This window comes from Octopus bimaculoides, chromosome 2 (assembly GCF_046866305.1).
Source record: "Octopus bimaculoides isolate indiv1 chromosome 2, ASM4686630v1, whole genome shotgun sequence".
NCBI lineage: Eukaryota > Metazoa > Mollusca > Cephalopoda > Octopoda > Octopodidae > Octopus > Octopus bimaculoides.
The window spans coordinates 193710914-193733566 of NC_142929.1; the positions used below are offsets into that span (position 1 = coordinate 193710914).

General features: G+C 41.0%; 1 protein-coding gene and 1 non-coding gene across 14 annotated transcripts in view; both read left to right on the forward strand.

Annotated features, from left to right (window-relative positions):
* The first annotated feature begins 986 nt into the window (after nucleotides 1–986).
* On the forward strand, nucleotides 987–1089 carry LOC128247169 (U6 spliceosomal RNA). The gene has a single exon (XR_008263577.1). It is a non-coding gene; the product is annotated as a U6 spliceosomal RNA (small nuclear RNA).
* A 3310-nt stretch (nucleotides 1090–4399) lies between these two features.
* LOC106879914 (anoctamin-8) overlaps nucleotides 4400–22653 on the forward strand; it is a 103643-nt gene continuing 85389 nt past the window's right edge. For 4 of the 13 annotated variants that reach the window (XM_052965815.2, XM_089348276.1, XM_052965812.2 and 1 more), the window contains exon 1: nucleotides 4400–4569. Coding sequence is in view for 5 of the 13 variants with exons in the window: in XM_052965812.2 (XP_052821772.2) it covers nucleotides 4404–4569 (166 nt within the window). In the remaining 8 variants the exon portion in view is untranslated. Of the gene's footprint in view, nucleotides 4580–6663; nucleotides 7095–22653 lie in introns of those variants that run through there. The other 9 variants (XM_089348267.1, XM_089348275.1, XM_089348277.1 and 6 more) reach the window with 8 other exon arrangements.

Below are 22653 nucleotides of genomic sequence, written 5' to 3' on the forward strand. Positions count from 1 at the left end.
AAATTAACGTGTAAGTGGCTGAGCACTCCACAGACACGTGTACCCTTAACGTAGTTCTCAGGGATTTTCAGCGTGACACAGTGTGACAAGGCTGACTCTTTGAAATACAGGCACAACAGAAACAAGAAGTAAGAGAAAGCTGTGGTGAAAGAGTACAGCAGGGTTCGCCACCAACCCCTGCCGGAACCTTGTGGAGCTTTAGGTGTTTTCGCTCAATAAACACTCACAACGCCCGGTCTGGGAATCGAAACCGCGATCCTATGACCGCGAGTCCGCTGCCCTAACCACTGGGTCATTGCGCCTCCACCAGAAACTGATACAAAAGCGCATGCAAAGATACACACACACACATACACACGACAGGCTTCTTTCAGTTTCCGTCTACCAGATCCACTCACAGACACTTACCCAAGGTGCCACGCTGTGGGTCTGAACTTAGAACCATGTGGTTGGGAAGCAAGGTTCTTAAAAGGTCAGCTGTGGTGGTGGACACTACAGGACAAATACAGGCGGGTTGGGTCGTCTTAACTGGATTGTCGGCCCCAGGTAAATCCCTGCACTTCGCCCTATAAAGAGCATACAAAGATCAGAATCGAGCCGTTTGACTTGTTGGATCGTTGGACGATCGCTGAGTCCATGGCTTGAAACAGCACTGGTTGGGGGTGAACGGTTTTAGTCCTCATCATCGTCATCATCACAACGTGAGGTCAATAAGAATTTTTAATATAAAGGTGAGGGAGAGGAGATAATGCTGATTATATCGACCTCAGTGGCTCACTGGTACTTACACCACCACCATCGGCAACAAAATGGTTTCAAATTTTGGCACAAGGCCAACAAGTTCGGGGGAGGGGGTATGAGTCGATAACATCGACCCCCAGAGCCCAACTGGTATTTAATTTATCGACCCCGAAAGGATGACAGGCAAAGTCGACCTCGGCAGAATTTGAACTCGGAACGCAAAGTTCGGCATGCTAACGATTCTTGCCTTTCGGCAATACGTATTCTAGAATAGGAACAATCCAGAAAAGATGAGTAAGGCCCCTGTGCAAGGATGACAAGCACATTCATGAAGCGTTTCCTATTTTTTCAGGCTCAGGCGCGGCAGCTGTGTGGTAAGAAGCTTGCTTCCCAACCACATGGTTCCGGGTCCGGTCCCACTGCGTGGCACCGACCAAAGCCTTGTGAGTGGATTTAGTAGACGGAAAGTGAAAGAAGCCCATCGTGTATATATGTATATATATCTATGCGCTTGTCCTTGAATCCGTGTTTGTCCCCCATCACCGTTTGACAACCGGTGTTGGTGTTTACGTCCCCGTAACTTAGCAAAAGAGATCGGTAGAATAAGTACTTGGCTTGAAAAATAAGTCCTGGGGTCGATTTGTTCGACTGAAAAATTAAAACCTTCATGGCAGTGCTCCAGCATGGCCGCAGGCAAAAGACTAAAACAAGTAAAAGAATAAAACAATAAAGAATAATAATTGTAATGACGATGCTGGACTCTGCCGTCGGAGAGGGCGAGGTAGGAGCGGCGGAGTGTCCAGCTTTTGCCGACCGACCTGCACGAAGGATTTGTTGATAGTGATTAAATGTTCTCCATCCGATCAACGTCGCCTGAACAGGTGGTTGCTGTAGCACACATGAGATGCCAAAGCAACAGGATATGAAGTGACTTGATCAAGAACGCAACGCATCTCCCCGTCTAGGAACTGAAACCCCGATCTCGCGATCTTGAGTACAACATCTTAACCAATAGACCATGCCGAGAGGAATAATAATAATAATGATGATGATGATGATGATGATGATACTGTACTTAGAGACGGCAAGAGGAGGAATAGTAACTTAGCTATGTCATGGATCGACTATTGTAAGGCGTACGATATGATCCCACTTTCTTGGATTATGGAAAGTATGAACCTATTTGGTATTGCATCGAATGTTGAGCGATAGCTTGGAAAAAGTATGGCGAATTGGAGGACGGATCTGACAGCATACGAAAGAAGTTTAGGGACAGTAGAAATTTGGAGGGGCATCTTCCAAGGGGACTGCCTGTCCCGACTGATCTTTGTACTGTGCTGGATATCACTAACACTGATTCTGAGGAAAGCAAAGGCTGGGTATGTATTCGAAAGCCGCCAACAAAAAGTCAACCATTTGTTATTCATGGATGACCTCAAACTTTATGGTAAAGATGAACCCTAAGTCAGTTCCCTCGTTGATACGGTATATACCTTCAGTGCTGATATCAGAATGGAGTTCGGACTGAGAAAGTGTGGTATGTTAGTCTTAAAGATAGGCAAAATCAAATGTATGGACAGGCTAACGATACCGTCGGAGGAGGTTATGAAGCAGGTAGAAGAGACGGGCTATAAGTACTTGGGGATTTTGGAAATGGATAAATTGATGGAGAAAGAAATGACAGAAAAATTTAAGGTGGAGTACTTGCGCAGACTGAGACTGATCCTTAAGTCGAAATTAAATGGACAGAATAAGATTGAAGCTATCAACACCTGGACGGTTTCACTCCTTAGATATGGAGCAGGGGTAATCGCATGGACAGTAGACGAACTAAACAGCTTAGACAGAAAGACAAGGAAGAAAAAAGATGGCTGTGGATGACTAAAAGTGATTTAAAACCGAAAACGGAGGCTTTAATCTGTGCTGCCCAAGAGCAAGCACTAAGAACAAATTACATAAAATAGAGAATAGACAACACAGCAGAAAGTGATAAGTGCAGAATCTGTGGACAAAACGATGAAACCGTATGGTATATTACCAGCCAATGTGCGCCACTAGCCCAGAAGGGGCGCTACGACAATATAGCCAGAGACGCTACGATAATATAGCCAGGCTTGTCCATTGGACACTTTGCAACAAGTATGGACTTGACAGAGCAAAAAATTGGTACGACCACAAACCTGAAGGCATCGTCGAAAACAGAAATGCAAAGATCCTGTGGTATTTCATGATTCAGTGCGACCATGAGATAGAGAATAGGAAGCCGGATATAGTCTTAATTGAGAAACTATGCTGGATCATAGACATAGCATGCCCAGCTGACAACAAGGTATGCGATAAGGAAGAAAGAAAAGTCGAGAGATATGACAGGTTAGCTTGGGAGGTTAGGCAGTTGTGGTCGATGAAAAAGGTGGCAGTAGTACCAGTAATTATCGGAACAGTGAGTAAAAATCTCGATAAGTACGTGGAACAAATAGGGGTTGCAATAAGGGTGGAGCACTTGCAGAAAACAGCATTGCTTGGAACCGCTCGAATACTCCGGATGGTGCCCGAAAAATAAGAGGTGTTACCTTAGTTCACTTATAGTGAACAGCTGACACCGTAGTACATCTCCAGGGTTAGAAGCTGTGCAAAGGCGATGATGATAATAATAATAATAATAATAATAATAATAACAATGAGAATAAATCCATTACAGCGCTACTGCCACTTCCACCATCACCATCAAGGACAGTATCACTACTACTACCACAAGCATTATCCCCCACCACCACCACCACTATCAACACCATCATCCCCATCTCTACTACCTTCACCACCATCACCACCACCACTACCAACACTATCACCATCTCAATCACCATCTCCACCACCTAACGCTATTAATATTAACAGCATCATCATCATCATCATCGGTATCGCCACCACCACCACCACCACCACCACGCCGTATATCTCTCCTCATTTAAACTGAGCTGAAACAAGCGGTCGCCACATCACAATTGCTTGTTGCAGCTCAAACACTTCCTTCCACCTTGGTTCTTCTCTTAGACTTTCTTCCTTCCTTCATTCTTCTCTTAATCTTTCTTTTGCTTCTTTTTCCTTCCTTCTTTCTTCTCCTACTCTTTTCCTTTCGTTGTCCTTCCTCTCTATTCCTCCCTCTCTCTCATAAAATGCCTCTTCTTCCCTTTCTTCCTCCTCCCCTACTACATCCTCCTTTCTATATCTCTATCTGTTTTCTCTCTCTTCCTCATCATTCTATAACCAACATCCCTTTCTTCCTCTCTCTCTTTCTCTCTCTGTCTTTTAACAAATCTCGCCTTTTATAGACCACTCTCTCACTCCATCTCTCACTCAATTCTACCTTTCTTGTATCTCACCTCTCTCTCTCTCTCTGCCTATCTATCTATCTATCTATCTATCTATCTATCTATTTATCCATCACTAATCGCTATCCTGCTCGCTGTCGTCCTCTCTCTCTCTCTAATCACTTCCCTTATACTCTATAGTCCACTCTCTTTCCTTCCCCTCTCTGATCCATCTACCTTTCTCCAGCCAGCTCCTCCTCCCTCTCTCTCTTCCCGCTCCATCCACTACAGCCAACTTTCTCCCTCCTACTCCGACTACTCTCTCTCTTTACTCAGTCCCTCGCTCTACCAGTTATGAATGTTGCAGGGTTTGTGGCTGATGTAAGAACGGACGGCGGGAGATGTGACCGTCATCAAGTGTCGTCGTCCACCTCTTCCCCGTCATCGTGTCAACACGATGACAAAAGGAGTAAACAAACAGCCAACAACAGTCCCAACCGACGTCAGACACCCAACACCCGTAAGTGACCGCTCAAATTCTCTCTCTGTTTCCTCTACGTTGTGCTGTAACAATGGTGGTGATGCTTGCAGTTGTGGGCAAGGTTAAACGGGTACAGGTTGGGTGGCACTTACAATATGTCATAACCTCACTGGTACTTTTAGGCTGACTTTCTCTTTAATCCCTTCTTTCTATTCTAATTTATAGCTGTATTACCAACCCGCATATCCACCTCCATATCTCTCTATCTTTGTTACAGCTGTTTTTGTTTTACAATAACAACAATTCCAGTTTAACTCAGTTAAAAACTGTTGGATGCACAAAGGGTGGGGAAATTAATTATTCCAAAATATTCGTTTCTCTTTCTCCAAGACATGGACTATCTAAATGAAATGAATGAACCTCACAGAATCATCTTTTCCTGCTACACAACACGATAAATACCAAAAATTAAATATCTTTGAGTCACTCTAGGAACAAAACACGCAAATAACCAAATATTTGGCGCTGCTACTTCCTACCTATCTCAATTCCAATTAAAACATCGTCACAGACTGAAATTCTTCCTGTATTTCTTTTCATAAGATAATTTCTCTTTTTCTGCTCCTCCCCCACCATTACCACCGCTACTGTTGTTCTTTAAACTGTTTGTCTTTTATTTTGGAATCACATGCAAACTGAAGTAGTTTCCACTCGATTCCACCTTCTGAATATTTTTCCTTTTGTTTTCCAGGAATTGTTTTTTTTTTTTTTTTAAATCCCAAACGGTGAAATTAACGTTAGCCCTTCTGTTTCTAACATTTATTGTTCAACATAATCAAATTTGCCTATCCATATACTTAACCCCTATAGATAGATATATTATATTTTACTTAACCTTCCTCTCTCTCTCTACTTTATACATAAAATCCGTCGAGCCCCCCCCCCCCCCCTTCCCGCAGCACATGTCTTCTTCCTGGATCTACTTCCGAGGTTTTTCCTCAATTTCTGTTCCTCGATATTGTGTTTGCCGTGAATAGTCGCGTCTTTGACCTAAAACATTCTGCGTGTGATTGGATACGTCATTCACTATATCCATTATCGATTTACTGCATCGATACAAGGTACAGATGCATGGAGGCGAGGGGAAAGTGAGATGTGGAGGCTTATATGCCTCTCATTTCGATGCAAACGAAGTGAAATGGCTCCAACCTGCAACCGTCTTTCTTTGTATATTATCTTTAATTATTTCCTATGTTAATTATTTCATAGTTCGACAAAGGATGTCAGAACTAGAAGTGGAAGATTATAAGAAGTGATGACATTCATTCGTTTCCCAGAACCTGTTGCCGTTGTGTTAATTGCTGCAAATTAATATAACTAAGGCTTGTATCTACGAAGCCTATTTATACATGGGGGAGGATGTGAAGTGGTGAAGTTCATGCTTTTCTCTGTTGGTTGTAATGGCTCAAATAAGAATGAAATAATATTAAAATACTTTCATGTTCACCTGTTGGAATTTCTTTGATGTTTAGCGACAAAGCGACAAAATATGCGTGGGCGGTATGTGCGCGCGCGAGTATAATATATAAAATGTAATGTATGTATGCATGTATTGAGAGAGAGAGAGAGAGGTTATGCAATGAAAGTACAAAAGTTAGGTGTTTAAACTTTATTGGTGTGGATGTGTATTTCTGTATGTATATATATATATATATATATATATATATATATATATATATATCTGTGTATATAAGCGTGAGTAGCATTTGCGCGCGTTTAAATGTCAAGGTACAACACAGGTATGTAGAAGGAACGGCAGATTTATATTTATGTTAACTACACGTGTGTGTGTGTATATTATATATATATATATATATATATATATATATATATAACGGGTAATCTTCAAGTTTAGGGGGGTAAAAAAAATAAATAAAAATATTCAAGGGAAGTAACTGAACGTCTTACCAGTATTCTCCGTACATCTGTTTATAAATAAATCACACACGTGATTTGATTGACGTTAGGGTATGATTTATTTATAAACAGCTAGAAGAAAACGGATAATACTGGTAAGTCGTTCAGTTATTTCCCTTGAATATTTTTATTTACTTTTTTTACCCTCCTAAACTTGAAGATTACCTATATAATGAATATGATAGGCGTACGTACATTACGACATATCACGATATAAGCAGGCTTATACGTAAATATATGTTTATGAATGTAGATATGCATGAATAAATACATGCATGCATGTGTGTATGAGTGCATATATGCATGAATGAGTACATGCATGCATGTGTATGTGTGCATGTATGGATGCGTATTTACGTGCACAGTTTACAAACTCGTCAGTTACCCATACTAAGTTCTCCCCATGCACTCCTTACCACCACCAGAAGACGAAATACATATATAATGGATATATACATGTATGTGTGCGCATGCGATGGTGAGGACGAATTAACACCACCACATATAGTTCCCAAAATTAATTGACAGCCGATGTATATAGTCTACGAAGAATTAAGTCTCAAATAATTATGTCTGGTAATTATTATGTTCTTCTCATTTCGCTATTAATTATGTTCGTTTGCAAACATTTATCTATTTGTTCAGTGTTTGTGTAGTATATATGCACACACACACATACATATATGCAAGTGCATTTGCGTTTTACTTAGCTTTTTGTTCCTTGCTTATTAGACTATCATTAAACTATCTACCGTCATCTTTCCCCGTCTGTTATTAAAATTGTATTTGTTTAAATGTGATTAATTCATCAACATACATTACATGTGTGAAAATGCGTGTCTGAACATATCACCTCTCTATACATACATACGTGTGTGTGTGTGTCTACATTCGCATGTGTTCATGTATGAGCTATGAACGTAGTTGTCCATTTGTTTTTTTTTGTTTTTTTTTGTTGAATTAATCATTGAAATAATTTGTATGGAAAGATTTCGTATTCAGCGTGAAGTCCAAAAAACCCGCCAAAATCGACAATGCTACAAGAATTGTGTGTATGTATGTGTGTGTGTGTGTGTGTGTGTGTGTATATATGTGTGTGTGTGTGTAATACCTGTTACGTGATGGTTCAGTGTGCAAGAAATAGCAGCCAAATACTCTTCAAATCCTATCCTCTCCATTTAAACAACCGGAAGATATAAATACTCAAATTATCTGTTAAGTAGATTAAGACGGATAGAGTTTGTATAATCAATCATGCTTTAGTTATTAACAATTTCCTATCCAGTCACGCTTCATCAAACAAACTTTTAAAAAAAGGTATTCCAGGCGTGACCACCACATTTGTTTAGTTACAGTCTATGATCACGTTAGTCAATGTCTTGTTTTTTTTGCTTTTTAACGCAGTAAGTTGTAATTTGAGATTTGACTGCTATTTCTAGCAGATCAAGTAACCACGTAGAGCCTTTCATCTTTGTTAAGAACGATTTGGCAGAGTCGCTTGTCTCTCACATTTGCATCTTTCGGAATTGGCCTTGCGAGGCCCTCCTCCCAACAGTTAAGTCTTGCAGCGAAATTGAATTATTAGTGCATCCAATGAGCAACTCTTCGGTGATACGAGAATAATAATAATAATAATACTATAATGACATTGAACTTAGTGTGCAACTACTACTTAATAAATTAATAATAATGATAATAATAATAATAATGAGGGTAGGGCATGCCCTAAAATCTGCTCTGTTGGGGACTGCTAGGATTTTGAGATTGGTGCTTGTTTTTAGTATCTTTCATGATACTTAACACCCAAGTACCAAGTCTTGAAATTTGTGGAAAAATAGTAATAGTTAGTAATCCTTTCTACTACAGGCCTGAAATTTGGGGGGAGGGGCAAGTCGATTACATCAATCCCCAGTACTCATCTGGTATTTAATTTATTGACTCTGAAAGGATGAAAGCTAAAGTCAACTTTGGAGGAATTTGAACTCAGAACATAAGGACAGAGGAAATGCTGCTAAGCATTTCGCCCAGCATGCTAACGATTCCGCCAGCCTGCCACCCCGATGAGGATTTCAAATTTAAGCACAAGATCAGCAATTTTGAGAGGAGGTGATTAGGTTGACCCCACTGATTGACTGATACTTTATTTTATTGACTCCTGATTTGAACTTAGAACAAAGCAGTTCAAATCCTGATTGATTATGGTACAAAATTTAATTTCTTATTTCTCTGTTCTAAGTTCGAATCCTACCTGAAGTACTTCTGTCATTTATTCTTCTAGAATCAATAAAACGTACCTGTAATATGTCCCAGTTGACCCAATCTCCTACACCTTGTGTTTTGCTGAAATAATTCACTATTTCCATGTTCTGAGCTCACTCCTACCCCTCCTTCCCAGGGTTGCTAAAATACCTGTAATGTGTTTAATTCAATCAACTACCTCCTCCCATTTTTGAATAAGTTGTCATTGTGGTTGTGGTGGTGGTTGTGGTGGTGAAGGCAATGTTATTGGAAAGCTGGGGTTTATATTATTGCTGTTTAGCCCTCGGTCAGTGACAATGCAGTAGGCAGATCTAAGTTGGCCCAATTGTGACCATCCCATCTATTTGTATATTCATAGCAACACTTTCCAACATGTCCTCTTTATAAAAACACACATAACCTCCAATTGCCTCCATCTCCCCTGCACCTGATAATCACCATTGGTCTTGCTTCCACCTGTCTTCACCATTTGCAGAATTCATCTCTATTCTCACCCATTTGCCATTCACCTTTCATGCCTTCGCAATCTTACCTACCCTGTCACCCACCCTGTCCACTCCTCTGAACCACTTCTGTTATATTCACCTACCTGTAACTTGAGGGTGTTCCCAGACACCCCTTCATCATTTTCTCTCCCTTTTCCAACTGGGGTAGCCTTGTATATCTCCCTCAGAACAAGACACCTGTCTCTCTCTCTCTATTCATACTTTGGACCCTCTTCAACCAGCAGCACTCCTCACTCCTACCCCAACCCTTAGCTGAAATGGTTGGGGCTCTTCTCCTGCAAGTTACTCGGTGACTCATGAGTGTCCATGCCCCCCACCTACCATCACTCCAACCATAAAGACCATGCTGTAGCAGACATTGGAGCTTGGCACAGTCCTCTCTCTTGTCAGTTTCTGTCTAACCATCCAACCCATGCCAGCATGGAAAATGGACGTTAAACGATGATATGTGTGTGTTGAGGGAGAGATTTGGCTGTTATTTTTAGCAAGTGTTGTAACCATGTAGTTTTCCCCTCATAGACTTTTTATCACAAGTCACCCCCCCCCCCCTCCTGACTTTCATCTCCCACTTCTTGCTTTTTTATCATACCACTAGCAGTGACTTACAGAGAAGCATGAACATCACAGCACATCAGTTTATCTTTTGCAAATCTTCTCCTTGTGTGAAGTCCAAAGTATTTGGATATTTTTCCACACAATTTCGTTTTTATAAAGAGGAGGAGGAGGAGTGGCATTGCTTGTCGTGTTGGTATAGATATTGATCTGAATCAATCAATATCTGTTTAATATTTATCTTTCTCATAGAACTGTCATAACAATGTCGATTGATTGGCTTTTGGTAAACACAAACGGCTGCCGTTCCTCTCTCATTAATCCAATTAACTTAACAGAGAAACTGAGGCAGAGGGAGGTAAACTAGTAGCTGTGTCATTGAACATGGCTGATACACACAGGCATTAATATATGTGTGTGTGTGTGTGAGTGTATATATGTTTGTGTGTGTATATATATATATATATATATATATATATATATATATATATATATTTATATATCGTTTAATGTCCTATATATATATATATATATATATATATATATATATTTATATAGTGAAAAGGTATGGTGAAATATTTTTGTTTTTCCACATAGTGAATTGTAGTGAAAAATATTAAAAGAAAGAAAATGCACAGAAACTTTATTTTGGACAGATATATATATATATATATATATATATATATATATATATATATTCGCCATGATAGACCGCTGACCACTACACACATTCAATTCCCAGCGATGCATTGTACCCTTGAGCAAGACGCTTTATTTTGTTTTTCTCCAGTCCACTCAGCTGGCAAAAAGAAGTAGGACCTGTATTTCAAAGGGCCAACCTTATCCCATTCTGTGTCATGCTGAATCTCCTTGAGAACCTATGTTAAGGGTACACATGTCTGGAGTTCTCAGCCACTTTCACATTAACTTCACAAGCAGGCTGTTCCCTTGACCGAATCAGTTGCCAGTTCTACCCTCTCTGGAAGCAGGGATAATTTCAATAACTCAAAAATATATCCTTATTAGTCTTTTTTCTTTAAATATATAACACTCTCTGCTCTGAATCATTTCTCTTAGCATTTATGGGTGTGTGCATATAGGATGGCATATCCATGGGCTGCCCACAGGGGCCCAATCTTGCTAATTTCTACATTTATATTTCTACTCAAAAACAGAGGGTGGATTAACACCAAGTATAAGCTCTAAACTTACTGCAGAAGCACTATTATGTATAGAGTAAAACATTTCTATCAAAAGATGCTGGGAGAGCTATTCATCATCATCATCATTTAATGTCTGTTTTCCATGCTGGCATGGGTTGGACAGTTTGACAGGAGCTGGCAAGTCAGAGGGCTGCACCAGACTCCAATTGTCTGTTTTGGCATGGTTTCTGTGACTGGATGCCCTCCCTAATGCCAACCACGTTACAGAGTGCTCCACTGGGTGTTTGTTTTTACTTGGCACCTGACATGGTTGCTTCTTATGTGGCACTGGCACGGAGTGAGGAAGTTGTGTGTATGCATGCATATATGTATTTATACATGCTTATATCAGGTCAGTGAAGGCACATGGCTCTGTGGTTAGAGTGTCGAGCTTACGATCATGAGGTTGTGAGTTTGATTCCCAGACTGGACTGCATGTTGTGTTCTTGAGCAAGACACTTTATTCTACGTTGCTCCAGTTCACTCAGCTGTAGAAATGAGTTGTGACGTCATTGGTGCCAAGCTGTATCGGCCCCTTTGCGTTTCCCTTGGATAACATCAGTGGTGTGGAGAGGGGAGGCTGCTATGCATGGGTGACTGCTGGTCTTCCATAAACAACCTTGCCTGGACTTGTGCCTGGGAGGGTAACTTTCTAGGTGCAGCCCCATGGTCATTCATATCCGGTCACCTTTAGTGTTACTGATGACCTGTAACCCAGTCAAACCAGTTGCATGGTTGACCCATTGGTCATTGAACTAGCAACTCAACTAAACCTTCTTGGTAAGGAAGGTGGTTTTTATTGGACACTCGACAGGATGGAAAACAAAACTTGTGACCAAAACTTGTCAAAGGGTAGAATCGACAGCCATATTGAATAGCTGGGAGTGAGAGATCCCTGGTCTTTGTTTAGACATCTGTGTAGGAGGAAAGAAACTGATGTGATACCTATGACTTTGTTTGCATCCATTGATGTGGAATAGTTCTTTTAGGGATGGGACACAAATGCATAAGTTCTTTAAAGAGTAGGATTGACCGTGTGCAGAGCCTTTCTTCACTTTAAGAAATTTCAGACCCATCACTCGATTTTTAAGGTCAAAGTCTGTGGGGTGAAGAGTGGCTGTAAAGGGAATCCAGGTGAGCTCTGCCTGTGTGTGTGTGCATGTGAACATTTATATGTGTGTGTGTTTCTGTGGATGTTGTAGCCTTTTCTTCATTCGGTAAACTGCTGTGATTATCAGTAGAAACTGGGTCAAACACTTGAAGGTTTGGTGAACTTTATCTCTATTACAGTGTGGCGGGGGGGGGGGGGGGGGGGGGGCAACTGCTTCAATTTGAGCAGCAAAAAATGGATGAGCTCCTACGTCAGAAGATAAACATTGCCAGAAGTTGTGGAATACAACATATTGTTGGTATTTAGTTGAGGTGTGCAAGGTTGGAAGAGGAAGTTTTGTAGAGAACTTTAATGTTGATATTTACATCGAATCTGACCTCTCACAGCTAATGAGCAGACATTGGAATACCTGGGTATACACACACACACACACACACACACACACACACACACACACACACACACACACATCCTATCAGTTTACAATGCTAAGTGTACTGTGAAAATAATATTATATTTTATAAGACAGTTCCATATTTAAGAGATGAGGAATTATTTACATTTGACTGATATTTGTCCTCATCTTGTTTGTTGTTAACACAACGTTTCGGCTGATATATCCTTCAGCCTTCTTCAGGTGTCTTGGGGAAATTTCAAACCTGGGTTCTCATTCCTAAGGTATTTTTCGATGTTATTATTATTCAGGTCACTGCCTGGAATCGAACCACAAGATTCCAAGTTCAATTCCAGGCAGTGACCTGAATAATAATAATAATAATAATAATAATAATAATAATAATGAGTTGACTGTCTCCAGTGCTCAGATGCATTATGGCAGATTGAAAATTTGGAAAAGAGTAAAAGAGGGAATGGAAAGCAGATATAAGTCAAGTAAAGAAAGACAGAAACGAAGGCTAGAATTTACAGAAGAAAACCTGAAAAGGAAACAGCAAAGGGTGCCATGTGAGGAATTGTGTTGGTGAATTTCAGGAAGCATGGAATATTTTTGAAAGAAACAACGTCCTGACAGCCAACAACTGATGTGGATAGTTTATTCCATGCTTCATCAATTCTGAGCTTGAAAAAATGTTTGCAAAGATCATGGATGCAGAAGCTCACACAAACAAACAAACACACACCTTCCCGTAACAACTTCTACATACACATATACATGTTCACACACATACACACACATTCAGAGTTGTTCATCATCTTGAAATACTTAGGATGTTAATTAAAAAGCACTTTGTAATTTGATTATTATATAATCTTAATTAAATATATTTTCTAATTAACAGATTTTCACGTGTAATATATATATATATAACACTGAAAGTTAATCTCTAAATTAATTATGTTAATTATGGCTGTTTATAAAGAAACAGCACTGATCCAGACAGAACTGCTTAACGAATGCAAGCGTTAGATGATAGGATTTCACATAATAATATAGTGAGATAACGAACCGATAAACTAAAGTTATCCATGCAATTTGTAGAAAGAATCTCCCTGTTTAGAGCTTTCTGTCTTTTCACATTTTCATGTTTAATGACAGAATCTGACCTTGTGGTTAGGGTGTTCGATTTACAATCACCCTGTCATTTGCTAAAAGGAATTGCAAGGGTTTACATGTTGGGCATGCAAAGAATGCATGTATGTGTATACGTGTGACAAACATGTAAAGTGCGTGCGTGTGTATGTATGAGTGTGCATGTGTGTGCGTGTGTGTGTGTGTGTGTGTGTATTTATGTGTGTGTTTTTGTGAATGTGTATACTTTTATGTATGGACATTTTATATATATATATATATATATATATATATATATATATATGGGAGAGAGAGAGTCAGATTAGATGAAATGCAGTTTGGGTTTGTGCCAGGGAAAAGCACCACTGATGCTATATTTCTGGTAAAACAGTTGCAGGAGAAATACCTAGCCAAAGATAAATCTCTGTACCTGGCTTTCGTTGATATGGAGAAAGCCTTTGACAGGGTTCCTCGCTCCCTTATCCGGTGGTCAATGAGGAAACTAGAGATAGAAGAATGGTTAGTGAGAGCTGTACAAGCCATGTACAGGGATGCTGTCAGTAAGTCCTCCAGGCAATAACACCGGAATTTAAGACAGGATGCCCCTGGGAGCTCCTGTGTGCTGATGACCTTGCACTAATTGCTGAGTCACTATCGGAACTGGAGAAGTTTCAGGTGTGGAAGCAAGGACTAGAATTGAAGGGCCTTGGAGTCAACCTAGCTAAAACCAAAGTCCTAATGAGGTAGACAAACCACAAATCCCTTCCAGTAGATGGCCCTGCTCGATCTGTAGAAAAGGCGTAGGCAGAAACTCTATAAGATGCACCAAGTGCAAGCTATGGACACATAAGAGGTGCAGCAATATCAAAGCAAGGCTAACTAGGAAGTTAGTTTTTGTATGTGGCAGATGTTCAGGTGCAATAAACACTGTAAATGTGCAGAAAACGACTTCTGCCACATTCCAGGGAGAAGAACTAGAAGTGGTTGATAGCTTCCGATATCTGGGTGACCAGGTTAGTAGTGGAGGTGGGTGCGCTGAAAGTGTAGCTGCTAGAATAAGAATAGCCTGGGCAAAGTTCAGAGAGCTCTTACCTCTGCTGGTGACAAAGGGACTCTCACTCAGAGTAAAAGGCAGACTGTATGACGCATGCATACGAACAGCCATGCTACATGGCAGTGAAACATGGGCCGTGACTGCTGAGGACATGCGTAAGCTCGCAAGGAATGAAGCCAGTATGCTCCAATGGATGTGTAATGTCAGTGTGCATACTAGACAGAGTGTAAGTACCTTGAGAGAAAAGTTGAACCTAAGAAGCATCAGTTGTGGTGTGCAAGAGAGACGATTGCACTGGTAGGGTCATTTGGCGAGAATGGATGAGGATAGCTGTGTGAAAAAGTGCCACACCCTAACAGTTGAGGGAAAATGTGGAAGAGGTAGGCCCAGGAAGACCTGGGATGAGGTGGTGAAGTACAACCTTCGAACATTAGGCTTCACTGAGGCAATGACTTCTGACCAAGACCTTTGGAAATATGCTGTGCGCTAGAAGACCCAGCAAGCCAAGTGAGACCATAATCCAAGCCCTCTGCCAGGGTTGTAGCCAGCCCACTTATGCGTACCTTTCCTTCATTGGACACTAAACTACGCTTGCGAAGACCTGTTGAGGCAAGTGAAATCGAAATCGAACTAAATTCGATGACTAGCACCCATGCCAACGTCTCCTTCATTGGACACTAAACTTTGCTTGTGAAGACCTGTTAGGGCAAGCGAAAGCGAAATCGTGATGGCACCTGTACCAGTGGAACTCTAAGAGCACCATCCAAACGTGATCATTGCCAGAGCAGTTGTCTGGCTTCCATGCCAGTGGCATGTAAATAGCACCATTTGAGCGTGATCGTTACCAGTGTCGCCTTCCTGGCACATGTGCCGGTAGCACATGAAAAGACATTCGAGTGAGGTCGTTGCCAGTGCCGCTGGACTGACTCCTGTGCAAGTGGCATGTAAAATACACCATTTTGAGCGTGGCCGTTGCCAGTACCGCGTGACTGGCCCTCATGCCGGTGGCACGTAAAAGCACCCACTACACTCTCAGTGTGGTTGGCATTAGGAAGGGCATCCAGCTGGAGCCTGGTGCAGCCTTCTGGTTTCACCAGTCCTCAGTCAAATCATCCAACCCATGCTAGCATGGAAAGCGGACGTTGAACGATGATGATGATGATGATGAGCTTATGTATTTGTATATTTATGAGTGTGTGTATGTAGGCACAGGAGTGGCTGTGTGCTTCACCAACCACATGTTTCTGGGTTCAGTCCCACTGCATGGCACCTTGGGCAAGTGTCTCCTACTATAGCCTCAGGCTAACCAAAGCCTTGTGAGTGGATTTGGTAGACGGAAACTGAAAGAAGCCCATCGTAGGGTCCCCCGATCCCTTATCTGGTGGTCAATGAGGAAACTTGGGATAGAAGAATGGTTAGTGAGAGCTGTGCGAGCCATGTACAGAGATGCTGCCAGTAAGGTGAGGGTTGGAAATGAGTACAGCAATGAATTCCGGGTAGAGGTAGGGGTCCACCAAGGTTCCGTCCTCAGCCCCCTATTATTTACCATAGTCCTCCAGGCAATCACAGAGGAGTTCAAGACAGGTTGCCCCTGGGAGCTCCTCTATGCTGATGACCTTGCCCTAATTGCGGAGTCACTATCAGAACTAGAGGAGAAGTTTCAGGTGTGGAAGCAAGGTCTAGAATTGAAGGGCCTTAGAGTCAACCTAGCTAAAACCAAAATCCTAATAAGTAGGAAGGTAGATAAAACACAAACCCCTTCAGGTAGATGGCCCTGCTCAGTATGTAGAAAAGGAGTAGGTAGTAACTCTATAAGATGTACCCGGTGCAAGCTATGGACACATAAGAGGTGCAGCAACATCAAAGGCAGGTTAACTAGCAAGTTAGTTTTTGTTTGTGGCAGATGTTCAGGTGCAATAAAGACTGCAAACAAACAGGAAACAACTTCTATCTCATTCCAGGGTGAAAAACTAGAGGTAGTCGATAGCTTCCGCTATCTGGGCGACCAAGTTAGTAGTGGGGGTGGGTGCGCTGAAAGTGTAGCTGCTAGAATAAGAATAGCCTGGGCAAAGTTTAGAGAGCTCTTACCCCTGCTGGCGACAAAGGGACTCTCACTCAGAGTAAAAGGCAGACTGTATGACGCATGCGTACGAACAACCATGCTACATGGCAGTGAAACATGGGCTGTAACTGCTGAGGACATACGTAAGCTCGCAAGGAATGAAGCCAGTATGCTCCGTTGGATGTGTAATGTCAATGTGAATACCCGTCAGAGTGTAAGTATCTTGAGAGAAAAGCTGAACATTAGAAGCATCAGTTGTGGCGTGCAAGAGAGACGATTGCGCTGGTATGGACATGTGGTGAGAATGGAGGAGGATAGCTGCGTGAAAAAGTGCCACACCCTAACAGTTGAGGGAACCCGTGGAAGAGGTAGGCCCAGGAAGACCTGGGCTGAGGTGGTGAGGCAAGACCTTCGTACATTGGGCCTCACCGAGGCGATGACTACGGACCGAGACCTTTGGAAATGGGCTGTGCGTGAGAAGACCCGGCAAGCCAAGTAAGATCGTTGCCAGTGCCCCTGGACTGGTTCTTGTGCGGGTGGCACATGAGATGCACCATTTTGAGCGTGGCCGTTGCCAGTACCGCCTGACTGGCTCCTGTAGGATTTTCGAGCGAGATCGTTGCCAGTGCCCCTGGACTGGCTCGTGCGGGTGGCACATAAAAGACACCATTTCGAGCGTGGCCGTTTTCGTGCGGGTGACACGTAAAAGCACCCACTACACTCTCTGAGTGGTTGGCGTTAGGAAGGGCATCCAGCTGTAGAAACTCTGCCAAATCAGACTGGAGCCTGGTGTTGCCATCCGGTTTCACCAGTCCTCAGTCAAATCGTCCAACCCATGCTAGCATGGAAAGCGGACGTTAAACGATGATGATGATGATGATGATGATGACATATATGCATGTATCTGTGTGTCTGTGTTTCCCACCACCACCATCACTTGACAACCAATGTTGGTGTGTTTATGTCCCCATAACTTAGCGGTTCAGCAAGAGAGACTGATTTGTTCGACTAAAGGTGCTGTTCCGTCATGTTCACAGTTACATGACTGAAACAAGTAAAAGAATATATGTGTGTGTGTGTGTGTATGCATGAATGTGTTTATATGTGTATTTTTATGTATATATGAGCATATGTATTTGTATATCTGTGTGTGTGTGTGTGTGTGTGTCTTTCTCTTTCCTTCCCGAGGACTCTTTGTCCTGTTTATGATTAACATCCAAATATAAAACACCCCATCCAAATGTGATTTTTTGCCTTATAAAAAGTGTTTTGTCTGTCTGACCCCAAAAATGATAAGAAATTCTTTACATGCCTACCTAACATGTAAACCTTTGTAATTCCTATTAGCAAATGAAACATGTGTAATGGAGAATAAATAATACAAAAAAAAAAGTCCTGTTTTGTTATATACAATAACACTGCAAATAATTTTTCCATAATTCTCAACTTTATGTATTTTGACCAACATAGAGCAGCAACTGTGGCCACATATTGGATTTGATAATGAGATAAGCTAAGCAGATGTGCTTCGAGAGGGAACAGCTGGGACTTACCCTGACTACCTACATTATACACACACACACACACACACACACACACACACACACACACACACACAAATATATATATATATATACACACATACACATATACACACATACACATATACACACATACACATATACCCACATGCATACACACACACTATACACACATATATACGACGGGCTTCTTTCAGTTTCCATCTACCAAATCCACTCACAAAGCTTTGGTTGGGCCAAGGCTGTAGTAGATGACACTTGCTGAAGGTGTCACACAGTGGGACTGAAACTGGAACCATGTGGTTAAGAAGGAAACTTCTTACCACACAGCCATGCCTGTCGACAATCAATAAAATAAACACCTGCTATTGAACAGTGATTTAATGTAGTTGTAGTAGGAGGAGGAGGAGTGACTCCCCCCCCCCAAGGAGTGATTTAGCCATTATCAACTGTTATTAACTGCAACAATACACCATTATTGAGCAGAACAACATTTGACATTGTATACAATATGGTTGTTTACAGGAACGATTAATTTCTATGTTTTCTCAGCAGCTTAATTGCATTCATCATGTATGGCTTCAATGGTAGCTGTGTGTGTGTGTATACACCAATTCACATCATCTTTTAACATCTTCCATGTGGGCACATCCATAATAGTGTGTGTGTGTGTGTGTGTACACAGGAGTGGCTGTGGGGTAAGAAACTTGCTTCCCAACCACATGGTTCCGGGTTCAGTCCCACTGTGTGGCACCTTGGGCCGACCAAAACCTTGTGGATGGATTTGGTAAATGGCAACTGAAAGAAGTCTGTCGTGTGTGTGTGTATATATATATATATATATATATATATATATATATATATAAAGATATATATATGTATATATGTATGTATGTATTTGTATGTCTGTGTTTGTACCCTCCACCATTGCTTGACAACCGACGTTGGTGTGTTTACGTCCCCATAACATAGCAGTTCGGCAAAAGCGACTGATAGAATAAGCACTAGGCTTACAAAGAATAAATCCTAAGGTGGATTTGTTGGACTAAAGGCAGTGCTCCAGCATGGCCGCAGTCACATGACTGAAACAAGTAAAAGAATATATATATATATAAGATGATGATGATAACATATTGTGTTGTGTATATGAGGTGGTATTGGCAGCGACCGTGCTCAAATGGTGTTTTTACGTGCCACCGGCACAGGAGCCAGTCCAGTGGCACTGGCAACAACCACGCTCGAATGTTGTTTTTGACATGCCACCGGCACAGGTGCCAGTAAGACTTAGCAAATCTTATAGAGTGACTCAAGGGCCTTGAGCTTCATGCATTGAAAAGTGCCAATGCACAAAATTCTTTGCCCTTGAGTCACTCTCTAACTTGTGCTAATTATTTATAATAAAAAATACATATGTTATACACACACACACACACACACACACATATTGGCATGGCTTTTTGTGTTAGATGTCCTCCTCCTCCTCCTCCTCACCAACCATTTTACTACGTGTGTCAGGTATGTTTATCATGACTCCAGTGCTAGAGAGGTTATAATTGGGTGATAAACGAAGCTTATTCTTATTGGTCAGTTTGGGTGACATGTTATATTATTTGGGATTTTGTTACGTTTGCCAATTTCTTTAGGCTTTGTCCTTATAGTGATGATCTAAAACCAGTCAAAGCTATTCCAGGTTGTTGGTCTGTCTGAGGAGCAGTCGTCAGTCTGGTTCTGTTGGTAATGGTTGATGATGGGATAGAATTTAGGGGTCGATAATCCATCATAAAATATTTAGCTTCTTTGCTGGATTGGCTGAATTGTTAGGGTCTTTCACTCTATGATTGGAACCCTTTATGTTCTGATTTCAAATCCCACCAAAGTCAACTTTGCTGTTTATACCTTCTGGGTTCATGTCAAGTTGATTTGATAATAGATACCTACCCTCACTCCAGATGTGTGGACTTGTGTCAGTGTCAGACACCAATATATTACTGGTATTTTCAGATATCTTGGATCACTTTGAAACTTAAATATAAACCTGCTAATTTGCATATTCATTGAAAAAGTTGACATCATCAGCAATGTGCAGCCTTTACTGTATTTATTGAAGGGGAAAATCACTACGTAAATATGTGAATCTGTTTAGTGGTTGGTGTATGTAGAAAAATGGTTTTAAAAGAATATCTAACTCAGGGATGCCATTTGCATCAAACACAATAGTTAAGGCTGTGTCCGTATATTTAGCATTGAGAGAATTATTTGTAAAAGAAATTATTTGAAATAATTATGAGGTGAGAATTCCAGTGTGAATATATCAGACTGAATGCTGATGTTGGAGAATGAAGAATGTTTAGAAGAGGAGGAGGAGGAGAAAGAGAGACAGCATCGTTACAGGAAATGAAATATTGAATTATCAGTTTGTGTTGTAAACCTAAACAATTCTGCAAATCTCCATTGCTTCCAACATTCAGTCTCCAGTGACAACAACATGTCCTTCAAGATTCCTTAGCAGAGCCTTTCAAGAGTGTTGACTGCTGCACGGAAATGGAAAACAAAATAAAACTGAAAGAAGTGGGGGGGGGGGAGAAAGGGTTTACTGTAATCATCTTCTAACCTCTTTTGTTCTATTCTAACACATCTTTTCCTTTATCAGAACACAAACTTACCAAAGAAGAAAGAAGAAGCTTTATTAAAATCCATGTTGGAACTGGAATTATATTCAATTTAAGATGAAATTTCAAAAGTGTTCAATATGATGTTCTTTGGTTACCTGTTATTGTTGATTTGACTCGAGTTCATTCTTATTCCAGGTAGAATTTATGTGGGGAGCAGATTACCACCTGTAACCTCGGGTAACCACAAGCTTTCAATAGTCTGTCTCCTGATAATCTTTCCCGTCCCTAAAAGGCAAATTTTTTATGGGAGCTCTACAGGACATTCTACTCCAATCCCCTTCAACCATTTCTTTTCTATCTTTGCTCACAGTTCCCAAGGCACCCAATTATTACAGGCACAACTTTTACACTTTTCATATTCCAAATTCTTACAATTTCAAATTTTAAGGGATTGCATTTTCTACTTCTGAATACACTTTTCTAAGCAGGAGGAAAGAAATTGGAAGAGGGAACTTTCCCATGCCTTGGTGATGGCAGAGTAATTTGTGATTTTTGTGTGGGCTTTATCCTGGATTACCCTAAGTGGACTGCCCCACTATTGGGGATTCTATTTATTTATTTATTATTTATTTATATCTCTACTTTCTATTATATTTCTTTTGTTATATCTTTTAATGTGGCAGTATCTCTCATTGATTGATGTTAACCCCACATGTAGTTTTTGTAATTTTTTGTACTGTAACTTGTCCTTTGATATTGTCCTCCATGTCTTGGACCCTTGTGGCCAATAAAAGAAATCATCATCATCATCATCATCATCATTATTATTATTATGTGAGGAAAACTCACGGCTTATTTTGCTGGACGGAAAGTGTCAGCAGAGTAACGTGACACTTGTTTACTGGTCATGCTTCAAGGACCCTGCAAAGAATTCTTGCACCAGTTTTTTTCAGCCATGCTGATAATTGAGTGTTGATTCCTCCAAGTGCACCAATTACCATTGGTTTCACATCTACTCTCTTCACTGACCACAATCTTCGTATTTCTCACTTCAGATCATCATAGTTGTTTATTTTTGCTTCTTCTTTCACATTGATCCTGCTGTCGCCAGGACATGCTCTGTCGATTATCGTACATGTTCTTTCTTTTCTATTCACCACAATAATATCCAGTTTCTGATGTCTGGTTTGGTGATCACACTGGATCATTGCGTCCCACAGGATTTGGCAATTCTCATTTTCGGTGACTGTTTCTGGAGTTTGTTCATACCACATCTTGGTATTTGGCCAGTCCGATTGTGGTGGTTTTGTACGTAAGTTCAAGCTGGATCAAGCCTCGACCTCCCTGAGCTCTGGGAAGGTAAAGACGATCCACGTCTGCCTTTGGATGGTGCACCTTATTGCAAGTCAGTAGCTTGCGGATTTTTCTATCAATCTTCATTATTTCACTGGTATTCCAGTTAAGCACATTGAAGCTATAAAGAACAACTGGGACTGCTAAGGAATTTATGGCTAACACCTTATTATATGCATTCAGCTCAGACTTCAGAACTGCTCGAACTCTTCTATAACATTCCTTCCTAACCTTCTCTTTCATGCTTGCATGCTGGATACCAGAGCCTTCATTTATTCCTAGGTATTTATAGGTTTGTTCCTGCTCAAGTTCCTTTATTACTGTTTCAACATCTAATTCTATTGAACTTGACTTTACCAGTTTCCC